The 10,452-nt window shown below is 44.6% G+C and overlaps 3 protein-coding genes across 3 annotated transcripts; 2 read left to right on the top strand and 1 right to left on the bottom strand.

The window, feature by feature from the left end:
- Positions 1 to 1,414: 1,414 nt before the first annotated feature.
- Positions 1,415 to 2,428, top strand: CCR75_003428 (uncharacterized protein; the record flags this gene model as incomplete). The annotated part of the gene is made up of 1 exon (XM_067961523.1): positions 1,415 to 2,428. One exon carries the CDS (start codon positions 1,415 to 1,417, stop codon positions 2,426 to 2,428), a length of 1,014 nt encoding a protein of 337 aa, XP_067821830.1.
- CCR75_003427 (uncharacterized protein) lies at positions 1,427 to 3,170 on the bottom strand. The gene is made up of 3 exons (XM_067961522.1): positions 3,063 to 3,170; positions 2,876 to 2,995; positions 1,427 to 2,807 (listed from the first exon to the last, which is right to left on the bottom strand). Exons 1-3 carry the CDS (start codon positions 3,163 to 3,165, stop codon positions 2,707 to 2,709), a joined length of 324 nt encoding a protein of 107 aa, XP_067821839.1. The 5' UTR covers positions 3,166 to 3,170; the 3' UTR covers positions 1,427 to 2,706.
- A 161-nt stretch (positions 3,171 to 3,331) lies between these two features.
- On the top strand, positions 3,332 to 7,104 carry CCR75_003426 (uncharacterized protein). Its single transcript, XM_067961521.1, has 3 exons — positions 3,332 to 4,107; positions 4,181 to 4,270; positions 4,334 to 7,104. Exons 1-3 carry the CDS (start codon positions 3,370 to 3,372, stop codon positions 6,782 to 6,784), a joined length of 3,279 nt encoding a protein of 1,092 aa, XP_067821838.1. The 5' UTR covers positions 3,332 to 3,369; the 3' UTR covers positions 6,785 to 7,104.
- Positions 7,105 to 10,452: the final 3,348 nt, after the last annotated feature.

Raw genomic sequence — 10,452 nt, 5'->3', positions numbered from 1 at the left:
CTTAAGACAAGTTAACTTAAGAGGGTAAAATGAAAACTGTATTAATATAGTTAAGTGTCTCTTAATCTATCTTTGTAAATGCTGACTTAACTATAACCTAATACTAAACATGTAAATGAATTCTTATCTCTATCTTATCTTGTAACTCTCTTTGATTACTTCTACAGCTGATTAGTCTGCGAAATAAATAGATATAATGGCCTATACCTATTTATGGATAAGAATTCAGGATATTACTATATAAAGTAATATCCTCCAAATATTATCTACCTTTTAGAAAATATATTAATTAACAACCTTTAAGTGTTAATTTCATGTAACGATACACTCCGTTACAGGCTTCGTATCGCATGAAGGCTTCAAGTTGCATGCAGGACCCCTGGTCCCTGGGAGATAATAAATTCCATCTGCTAAAGCCCAAATAAGGTTTTGAGCTTGTCATAATCGGCGCGATGCGCTTCTGACAATTCTGGAACCTCTTCTTTTTTCGTGAAAAAAATAGTCTTGTAAAGACTCAGGCGTAGATTGACTTCGAGTGCTACCAGGTGTAGCGGAGCTACCTCGCTCCTAAAGTCAGAGGAAGACTTTTAGACTCAGAGAGTCATTTAGTTCTATTGAACTAATGGGTTTAACAACTCAGGGAGTCGTACAAGCTATTAAAGCTTAAAGAACCCTAGTTCCAGGGGTTCAGGGGTTCGTAAAACCAAGTGGCAACTAGTGCCCAAGAGGATATACCTTAGAAAGGCTTCTATCTCTTACAGATCAATGCGCAAGCTGATGAAGGCCACTTTATTTAATTATGTAATCTAAAACCTTACCCTAGCTAATTTAAAAATATATTTTGGCCGCCAGATTTATATCTGGCGGCGACCACATTTGTTACTTATAATAAATGGGATTTTAGTAACTAACTATTTTAAAATTAGATAAAAGGGTATTTACCCATAAAGTAAATGCACCACAACAACGGTTCTCCAACCGATGTGTGCCCCATTACAGTAACTCTACAGACGCACATATTTACTATACAGTACTTTACATTCATTTTCAGTCCAACACATATTCTAATGATAAACATCCTATCATAGCTTGAAGGCCTGCACGAAGGCTTTTCAATCTAAAGTCCAGTTACGAAGAATTTGCTACTCATTTCACTTCACTACTCTATTTCAATACAGGGTGTGTGATAATACCAATTTAGTGAAGGGTGTTGAAAACGATACTTAAAACAGGTATACCACATCACATTTTTTTGCACATCCTGCCATGGTCCGCCGTCGGAAAACGCAGAACAAAAGACGTAATGCGCAAGAACAATCCCAAGCTCACCCACTGCTGTGCACATTTCCTTTCATTCTGCGATTTGCTTCAAATAGCGACGGCAACTGAAGCAACTCTATCAAATTGAGAAGCAATGGATACTGTGGATGAATTCAAGCTGGCGGCGGCAGTCTTCATCTGGGTGCTGGCACTTGTTGGAGGCATTGCGCCTCTGCTTAGTACCCAGCGCGTGAGCAAGCGTGTCAGCAGCATATTTAATATGGCAGCAGCTGGTATTTTTCTTGCTAGCTCGTGCATGCACTTGCTTCCAGATGCACAAAACAATGTGGCGCTGACCGAGTGGGGCTGCAAGCACACGATTGAGGATTTATTGACTGCAAATTCTAAAGGCGAAGGCAAAAGCTGTTTCAATTGGGCGAACTTTTTCTATGGTAGCGGATTCCTCATGATTTTGCTTATCGAAGTAACCGCCCATTCGTTGCAACGGAATTACAATAAAGTACATGGATGTGAGCAAGAAGAGCGAGAATCACTGATTACGGTCGATACATGCGCAGTTGAGGTGAACAATTTTGCAAAGGAAAGTCTTTGCTCGCGCAGCCAATTGGACTGTGGAGAGTACGGTACTTGTGGAGCGAGCATTGAGCTTGCTGCCCTTGCAGATGGTGTTAAAAAAGAAATACCTTCGCATAGTCACGGTATTGTCGACGGCAACCTCATTTTAGCGCTCGTCATCTTCATAGCTCTTTCTTTTCATTCTGTGATGGAGGGCATGGGCATGGGAGCTTCAAGCAGTCCAGCCTGGGATATCCTTATAGCCGTAATGGCCCACAAGTCCTTGGCGGCATTTGCCCTGGTGCTTGAATTTTTACACCACAACGTGCCCACGAAACAGCTTATTTTAACTGTTGCAGTTTTTTCACTCATGACCCCCACAGGCATTCTTTTTGGCCGTCTGCTTATTGATAGCAATCATGCGACGCCTGCCAGTGGCATCTGTGCTGCCCTTGCCGGTGGCACTTTTCTCTTTGTTGCTACCATTGAAATCATTCCACAGGAGTTAAAGGATCCGCAACACCAACTCGAAAAGTTTGCTGTTTTACTTCTGGGGTACGGCACCATGGGCATGTTGTCTATTTGGACGTAAAGCTATGAGATTGTGTATGTCTAAATGTTAACAAAGATTTATGTCGTGATTGAGTCTGACAGTATAAACTCGAATGATTAAAAAAAAACGTTAAAGTACTAATGTAGCTGAATCACACGCAGAACTTCGGAACCCTTACTAATTTTTCGGCACTCGTATGTAGCATGATTCAGCAAGCAATCGCTGCTTAATACCCGCAGTACTTTCCAAGAGTAGTTGTCCTCAACAGCGGGCACATTGTGTTGCATCTAAAAGCATTTAATCACTATCATTTACGCTTATCGACCGTACTTTTGAAACTCCCACTCGCGATTGTCTAACGGACACACTTGGCGAGTCTTAAGCCAACGAGAAATGCAATGGAAGTGGAAGGCATGATCTACGACAAAAGAACCGTAAACAAAAATAAATTTCAATTAGGCAGGTCGAAGCCAGCGCAGTACGCACTGCAGACACCCCAAGCCACTGTGCACTCCTCGCTCGTGGCCGACGCTTGATTAGCCTGACACTCAATGCACAGGTCCATAATATGGTTGCGGCAGATGGCGCAATTGTCTACGACAATGTCTGCGAAAAATAAAATTACCCTTAAAGGACTTAAACATATGAGCTGACAAAATAGCAGCGCACGCACCCCAGGACCAGAGCGCCACAGCGTTCCATTTCTTAATCTCAAAACGCTTTTCCTCGCACGAGACCGAGGTTGGGGCTACATCACTCTTCATTTCCTCTTCCATCGGTACAGAAAGGTGACGCCAGCTCAATGATCAAACGGAGTTATAAGCAAGAATGGAACCTCCACAAAAGCAAGAGCAAAATCCGTCTCAAATATCAAATCTTTTTATTAGCATTTCGTATTTAATGGAAGCCTCCGCTCTTACAACTCCCCCACACCCAAAGAAGGAGCAACAACTAATACCAGCCACAGCACGGCCGCCGCCATGAGCAGCAGCAATGACGACGAATTCGTTACGATATCGACCAAGCATCGAAAAAAGCAACCGCCTGCCGCTTCCAGTGAAGTTATCAGCAAGAAGTCTACGTCAGTTACCAATGGTGAAAGCAGTAGTAGCAACAATAACAGCAATATTTCGCTCCGACCGCGCACAATGTTCGCAATGAAGGGCCGCGGTCGCACTGAATCGGAGAGCTCAGCCTATCGCCCGCAATGGTCAAAGGATGGCGAAGGCTTCGTATCTGCGTCCGCAGGCGTTTCCTCATCCATGAAAGACCCGGCTACAGGAAACGACGAAAATCGAGGAGACCGCCGTAAAAATAAAGTAATGCGTTACACCAAGGAAGAGCTACTAGCGCTCTATACTGCAAGCTCTGAAGTGCCTGACTTCCCGCCTGAAACCACGGTTGCCTCGGAACAGAGCTTACCACCCGTTAGCACGCTCCCCTTTGACTATGAAGACGTCTACAAGCAATGGTCTCTCAATCGAACCCGTGGACGTGGACGCGGCAGGGTAAATCCACCGGTTGGAGGCCAGCCGAACGCTCGTGGGCAACAAGATCGAGCACACGAAGTGGACGGATCGAAGTCTCAAAGAGACGAACATCATCGCCACAACGAGAGAGACCCAACGTGGGAACGTGGAGCTAAAATTACGGAAGGATTGCTTGGAGACGACGCTTGGGACGATGTTTTGGAGTCAGGTGCCGATATTAATGAAATGGTACGGCTCGTAGAGCGATCTGGTCTCGTGCTCAGGTAACTCGATACTAATGTTGCTGTCGATGTGAATGTAGGACCTTTCAAGTATGGCTGAGGCGGCAGAGAAGTTTAGGCACGAGATGAACGCAATGCGAGAAGAGCTTGAAGGACCAAAAGTTGACCCTGTAAGTTTAAAGCCAGTAGCTGTTGTTACATGGACATTAATAACTCATATCTGGCGCGTTTAGAATGAGATAAAGGACGATATGGATGCGTTTGATAAGAAGCTTGAAGATGCAGCAGCTACCGGACAATTTGATGACAGTGATCATGAAGACGTGCAATGGGATGATGTTAATTCTGAAGGAGAGGATAAAGTAGCTAGAAATATGAAAGATTCCGTAAAAGATCACACGGAAAATTTGCTGGCTCATCACTCAAGCCAAAATCAACTCTTTGACGACGCGCAAGAAACTTCAAGCAAAGAGCTTGTGTTCGAGAAAAATCGGAATTCGTCGTTGGCTTTAATGGCAGTTGGCACAGAATTTGCCGATATATCACCGCTGCATCCGGAAGTAGTAGACGAATGGTTTTACTTAGATCCGCAAGGGTTACAGCAGGGCCCATTTAAAACGGCGGAAATGCGGGAGTGGTTTGAAGCAGGCTACTTCAAGCCTCATTTACCAATTCGATTTGGTCGGAAAAGTGTTTTCATTGCACTTGCAAGTCAATTTGTTCACGGACAAATGCCTTTCACTGCTCCGCCAGGGCATATAAATGATCTTGGAAAAGTCCACACCGAATTACTACAGCATGAGCAGCTCTTTCTTGATGTGCAACTTCAACAACAACGTGAGCAGCAGCAGCAGCAGCAGCAACAACAATTGATACAGCATCAGCAACAGCAACAGCAGCGCATAAGGCAACAAAATCAAGAAGAAAAAGTTCATGTGGAGATGCAAAGGCTCGAAATTGCCCGTCAACAACAGCAAACGCAATTGTACCAACAGCAGCAGATACTACAACGTCAGCAAGAGCAGCAGCGTCAGCAGCAACTGCAAATGCTTTTGCAACAGCAAAGTTCGTGGCAGAGCGGGCAGCGTGAAAGTATTATGAGCGCGCTTTCCATATTTGGCGGGAATCCGGAATCTGTTCTTGAGACAAATAACAATTCAAGTTCCGACAGTATGCAGGATCGATACCAGTTAAAAAATCGCTCGCAAACTCGGCTGGACCAACTGAGCCTGCAGAACACTCAGACTCTTGGCCCTGGAGCCATGTTGAATCTTAATGAGGGACAGCGACGGGATCAGGCATTTTGGCCAAATATAGGTCCAGAAATGGGTGGTATTGTAAATAGTACTGGCTCACTTGGTAACGTAAAATCGAGCTCCGCAGCTCACAATTCTACGCGGCAATCTATATTGAGTAGCCCCACTGCCGACCTCGTAGCTGATGCATGGCTGACCAACGCGAATTCCCCGGACCGTCAGCCACCAATGTTTGACGATATTCAGAATGAGGAGAAGCGTCGAGCTGCTCTCGAAACTCGCAAATATGGCGATCGAGTCAACATACATAATACAAATAAGGATTCGTCGCCTGATAATTTCGCCATGGAGCTGAATGCTGACAAGATTCACGAGAGAAAGATGCTCAAGAGCCCATACCGAAAAGATCGCGGAAGTGCAAAGTCTGAAAATAATGTGTGGGCTACGGAATCAGTGTCTGGCCCTAGTTCAACCTCATCGAAATCGCTTAAAGACATTCAAAGGGAGGAACAGCTTGTGATGCTGCAAAAAAAGCAAAATGCGAATTTAACGCAAATGGGAGTACAACTCAAAATGATGCTTGGCGTGAACTCTGTAGCCAGTAAATCGAATGATGGAGCCACTCAAGTATCATTTCATACTTTGGACCGGACAGAGAGTGCAGTGACGGCACGAAGCCCGCCGACATCTGTAGCAAGCCCGTGGGGTGCACCTGCCACTGTGAATAAAAGTAATTATTTAAAGTCGATGCGTGATATTTTTGCAGAGGAAGAGCGTTTGGCACAGGAGCGGGCGGAGGCAAATGAAAATGCGCCAGTTAGCTCACACTGGATGAATGTTGTGGCGGGCAACAAGGTTGCGGCGGCTGCCATCCCAAAACCAGCTCGATCGGTGTTGGGCCCAGTTCCTGCGTCTGTATTAAAAAGCCGTCAACAGAAACGGGTTGTTAATGGAGTTGGGAAATCTTCTGTATCAAAGGCCGAGAGCGACTCTTCGTTTTGGAACTTTGGAGCCGCCCGGCCAGCCGATATGGCGTTTGAATCTAGCATCGCTCACGGGGATGCTCACAATGCGTTCGGCTCCAGCAAAGTATCATCAGAATTTATGGGATGGGCTTTGAAACAATTGCTAACGATAGACAGCAAAGCAAATGTGACATTGCTGGAATACGTGGCTTCAGTAGAGGATCCTGGTGAGATTCGCGAATACCTCGCGGCGTATCTGGGATCAACACCCCGTGTTTCCGCTTTTGCCACAGAATTTATACAACGCAAGAAAAGTCAGGATTGCGGCAATAGGTCGCCAGGTCACCACGATGCCCAGCAGCGGGCTTCTGAGGCGGGGACATCTAACAAGCGGGGGAAACGTCGTGTAAAGAGTGAAAAGATTGATACGTCGTCTTTGATTAACTACTCAGTGGGGAGCTAATAGCTAAATATAAGTACAGTCAGCAATGACAAGCTAGGCTGGACAAAAACGTACCAAGATTTGTAGGTACAAATAAATTTCTATCGCTTCACAAGTTCGACGAATGGAGTCGGGATAAACGATAAAAATGGAATCCTTTATGAGAAGTCGTCCAAAGTATGTATTTCTTAAGGAAATATATCTAGCGCCTTTAAGATCCACGGGCACGTGAAGGGTAGCCATAAATCGCGCAGAAACGTCTAAGATGCACCGTGACAACGTCAAAGTCTATTCATATGTTAGGCAAAAACGTGAATGATGCATAAAAAAGCGCAAAATAGAGATTGAATGATCCTAGTTTTCCTGTAAAGTTTTGGGAAATTTATCAAAACACAGGCTGCGTATTAAAACAAAATTTATTTATAAATTATAAATAAGGAGTATTACTTTAACCGTAATTAGAGCATAATTTTATTTGATTAAAGTATAAATTGGACTAATCATAAAACATACAAAAAAGTACAATCTACGATAATTATTATAAAATCGTAAATACATTTTTTGTAGGATGAGAGGAAGACTTTGTCAGGCACAAGTCTTTTATTAGAAAGCGCTCTTGTAATCCGGTCTCACCATCGACACAGATGTCACGCAAGTCCTGATTAGCTCACAAACCTGTGTTTTCACGGCCATGATTAAACTGATAACAGCTGTGTCACGCGCTTGCGACTTGACGGTCGACAAGCGACTCGCAGGGTGAAAACGAGCGTTGATTACACTCATACACTCAACTAGTATCATGTTTTTTTGGGCTGGCAATAGAAAAAAAACGTATAGCTTGTCACAACAATTTTTTTCAAAGCCTGTTGACAGGACGCACCAAAGTTCCTCTCCAGCCTGCTTTTTCGTACAGGCACACTTACTGCAATTGTAACGGGGCACTACTGACTTGTACTGCTTCAGTACAAGTCCACTTCGCACTGCCTCAGTGCGAGTGGTGCCTCACGTCACTTCACCCACACTTGTACGTGCAGAGGAAGACTCTCTTTAAAACACTGACTTTAAAGAGGGTTAACATAAAACTGTAATAATATATATTTAAGTTCTTCTGTTCTATCTACTTAATACTAACTTAATTATAAACTAATACAAAACATGTAAAAAATGAAGTCTTATCTGGCTTTCTCTTTGCGCGCGTCCAGCGCTGACTGGACCGCGGAGAAAGTAGATATAATGGTCTATATCTACCAATTGATAAGCTTTTTGAATATTACCATGTAAAGTAATATTCTCCAAATATTATCTACCTTTTAGATAATATATTAATTAATACCTCTAAGTGTTAATTTTATGTAACGATACACCCCGTTACATCACCCCTCCCTTAAACGACAATCACTCTGACTGTCATTCGATAGAGTGGTCACTATAAGACCACTTAATAAAAAAACGATGTTGATTGGTCCGAACCATCATTTTTAATTCTATCGCATAGTTAACAAGTCCATGCGGTATGCGAATAGTGCGGCGCCTTTGGCTGCGTGTCATGCAGCCGAGGGCGACGCATTGTTGTCTCTTGCGGCAGACGTTCCTTCTGCCGTAGTGTCATCATCTCCCGCAACTCTAAATGTTGCGGGTGCACCTGGTGGGTCACCACGTGAATGCGACCCCCTTTGAAGGTGCGAGTCGGACGAAATGGCGACTCGGGGAAAACAGAACAGTCGCCTGATCATTTTCAAGCGGTCGAATAACTTTATTCGTCACCAGTCGCTAGAGGGCCGTAGGCTCAAATATATTAAGCGCGACATCCCTCCAACGAGGATGATGGTGCGTCTGGCGACAGGCGCATCGATAACAGCGATAATACGCGTGTTGAGATTTCACTACACGTTACTAAACTACTGTATGATGATGATTTCATCGTACTGGATTTATATGACAGATTTGATGTCATCCTAGGTTAACCTTGGCTTAGAAAGTATGAGGCAAGAATCAGCTGGCAGCATTGATCCGTAAAGATGCCTGCCACTTGTTCATCAGATGGCCATCTGATGAATGTATTGGAGAGTCCACAAGCGTGTGGAGGTGCTACGAGTGAGTGCGATGGCCTCACTTGTGGTACGGTCGTTAGTACGACTGCACAAGATCACAGTGTGATGAGTAATCGCACTGTGTAGTCAGCTGCCGGCGGCTGTGCAAATGCACAGGCAGCGCCGAAGGCCCAGCACTCGAAAAAGTCGAGTGAATTGAGACATGAATCCACGCCTAGCAGGCGACATCCGAGGAAAATACCGGTTGTTCAAATAGACAACACGATGATCCTAGGTCGAGTAGAGAGTCGACCGTAGAGGACCCGACTGTGATAGCGCAATCAAAGTCAGTAGACGCTAAAGGAATAAGTCCCCACGTACTTGAGGAGAAAGCTTTCAAATAGTTAATGCTAAAGTGACTAGACTTCAGCATCCCGAGGGAATAATCCCTCGGCAGCCTGTGGAAAAGGGGTCCCAGGAAGAAACCGAGACATTGAATGTCTTGGTTAATGACGGATCACGAGTAGGCGCTTATACTCTTGATTTGTATGCGCCTCCGAGGTTTACTTCGGAGATAACTCAATTACCAACCCTAGAACCTAAACGGCTCTTGAGGTATTTGCATAGTGGCAGAATCAAGCAGATCTGCGTACTCGTCACAGAGGACGAACACGTTACCGATATTCGGTCAGCGGTAATTTTGGCAGAGAACGAGCGGGCTCCCAGCAGCTCATCGATGGACGAAAGTGTCCTCGATGTGAAGACTCGGATTGAGAGGTATACTACTCAATCCTGGGAGTCACTTAAGACAAATCTTTTATACAAAGATTTGATCGAATTCAGGCATGTATTCTCTGAAACAGTTTCATGCGAGTTGCTTAAGGATAAAGGCACTCGACATGAGATCGAGCTCAGACCGGGCTCGAAGTAGTATGTCATGAAGCAGTGGCCACTACCTCGTGAACAAGTACTTGCGATCGATAAATTTTGTATCGATCGATTAAAAGCGGGCCATGTGAAGGAGTCAACATGCCAACATAGCTCTCCGACCTTCTGTTTGCGAAAGGCCACAGGAGGGTGGCAGATAGTGCACGCATTCAATAAATGAATGCTGCAACGGTACCGGCTAAAACGCCGATACCTAGAAAAGACGTAATCATAGATGGTATGTCTAAGAGTACCAACTTTATGTCTATGAATCTGATGGATGAATTTTATCAGACCCTTATGCGTGAACAGGACATCCTGTACACAGCAGTGAGCACTCCCAGTAGGATGCTCTGGGAATGGCTATAATGCCACAGAGGCTTAGTAACGCCTATGCAACATTTTAACAGATGCGATACGAATCTGTTGAGACCAGTGCGAGAATTCGCACCGAGCCATTTCGACGATGTATTCGTCTATAGCCAGTCTATGGGCGGAAACGGACGTGTAAGTTCAACAAACTCACGTTCGTGAGGCTCTTACACTTATGCGAAAGCATAAGTTGTATGCAATTCTCAAGATGTGTATATTCGCTACATGCGAACTACCACTTCTTGGGTGCATTTTAGGTAATCACGGCCTGCGCCCTATTCCCGAAAATATCAAGGCAATTATCGACTGGCCAGTTCCAGTCGATGTCAAGGTACTTAGAAAGTTCCTTGGATTAGCGGC

Source organism: Bremia lactucae (genome assembly GCF_004359215.1).
Source record: "Bremia lactucae strain SF5 chromosome Unknown BlacSF5_NotPlaced_19_SHOA01000004.1_2068294bp, whole genome shotgun sequence".
Classification (NCBI taxonomy): domain Eukaryota; phylum Oomycota; class Peronosporomycetes; order Peronosporales; family Peronosporaceae; genus Bremia; species Bremia lactucae.
This window is presented reverse-complemented; position numbering and strand designations above follow the sequence as displayed.

What these genes read in the sequence shown, in the direction of transcription:
- CCR75_003426 (XM_067961521.1), top strand. Translation starts at nt 3,370, where the DNA reads ATGAGCAGCAGCAATGACGACGAATTCGTTACGATATCGACCAAGCAT. An exon ending in GTGCCGATATTAATGAAATG is followed by an intron (nt 4,108 to 4,180) that starts GTACGGCTCGTA and finishes ATGTGAATGTAG; the next exon opens with GACCTTTCAAGTATGGCTGA. An exon ending in AAGGACCAAAAGTTGACCCT is followed by an intron (nt 4,271 to 4,333) that starts GTAAGTTTAAAG and finishes TGGCGCGTTTAG; the next exon opens with AATGAGATAAAGGACGATAT.
- CCR75_003427 (XM_067961522.1), bottom strand. Translation starts at nt 3,165, where the DNA reads ATGGAAGAGGAAATGAAGAGTGATGTAGCCCCAACCTCGGTCTCGTGC. An exon ending in TGTGGCGCTCTGGTCCTGGG is followed by an intron (nt 2,996 to 3,062) that starts GTGCGTGCGCTG and finishes TATTTTTCGCAG; the next exon opens with ACATTGTCGTAGACAATTGC. An exon ending in AGTGGCTTGGGGTGTCTGCA is followed by an intron (nt 2,808 to 2,875) that starts GTGCGTACTGCG and finishes CTTTTGTCGTAG; the next exon opens with ATCATGCCTTCCACTTCCAT.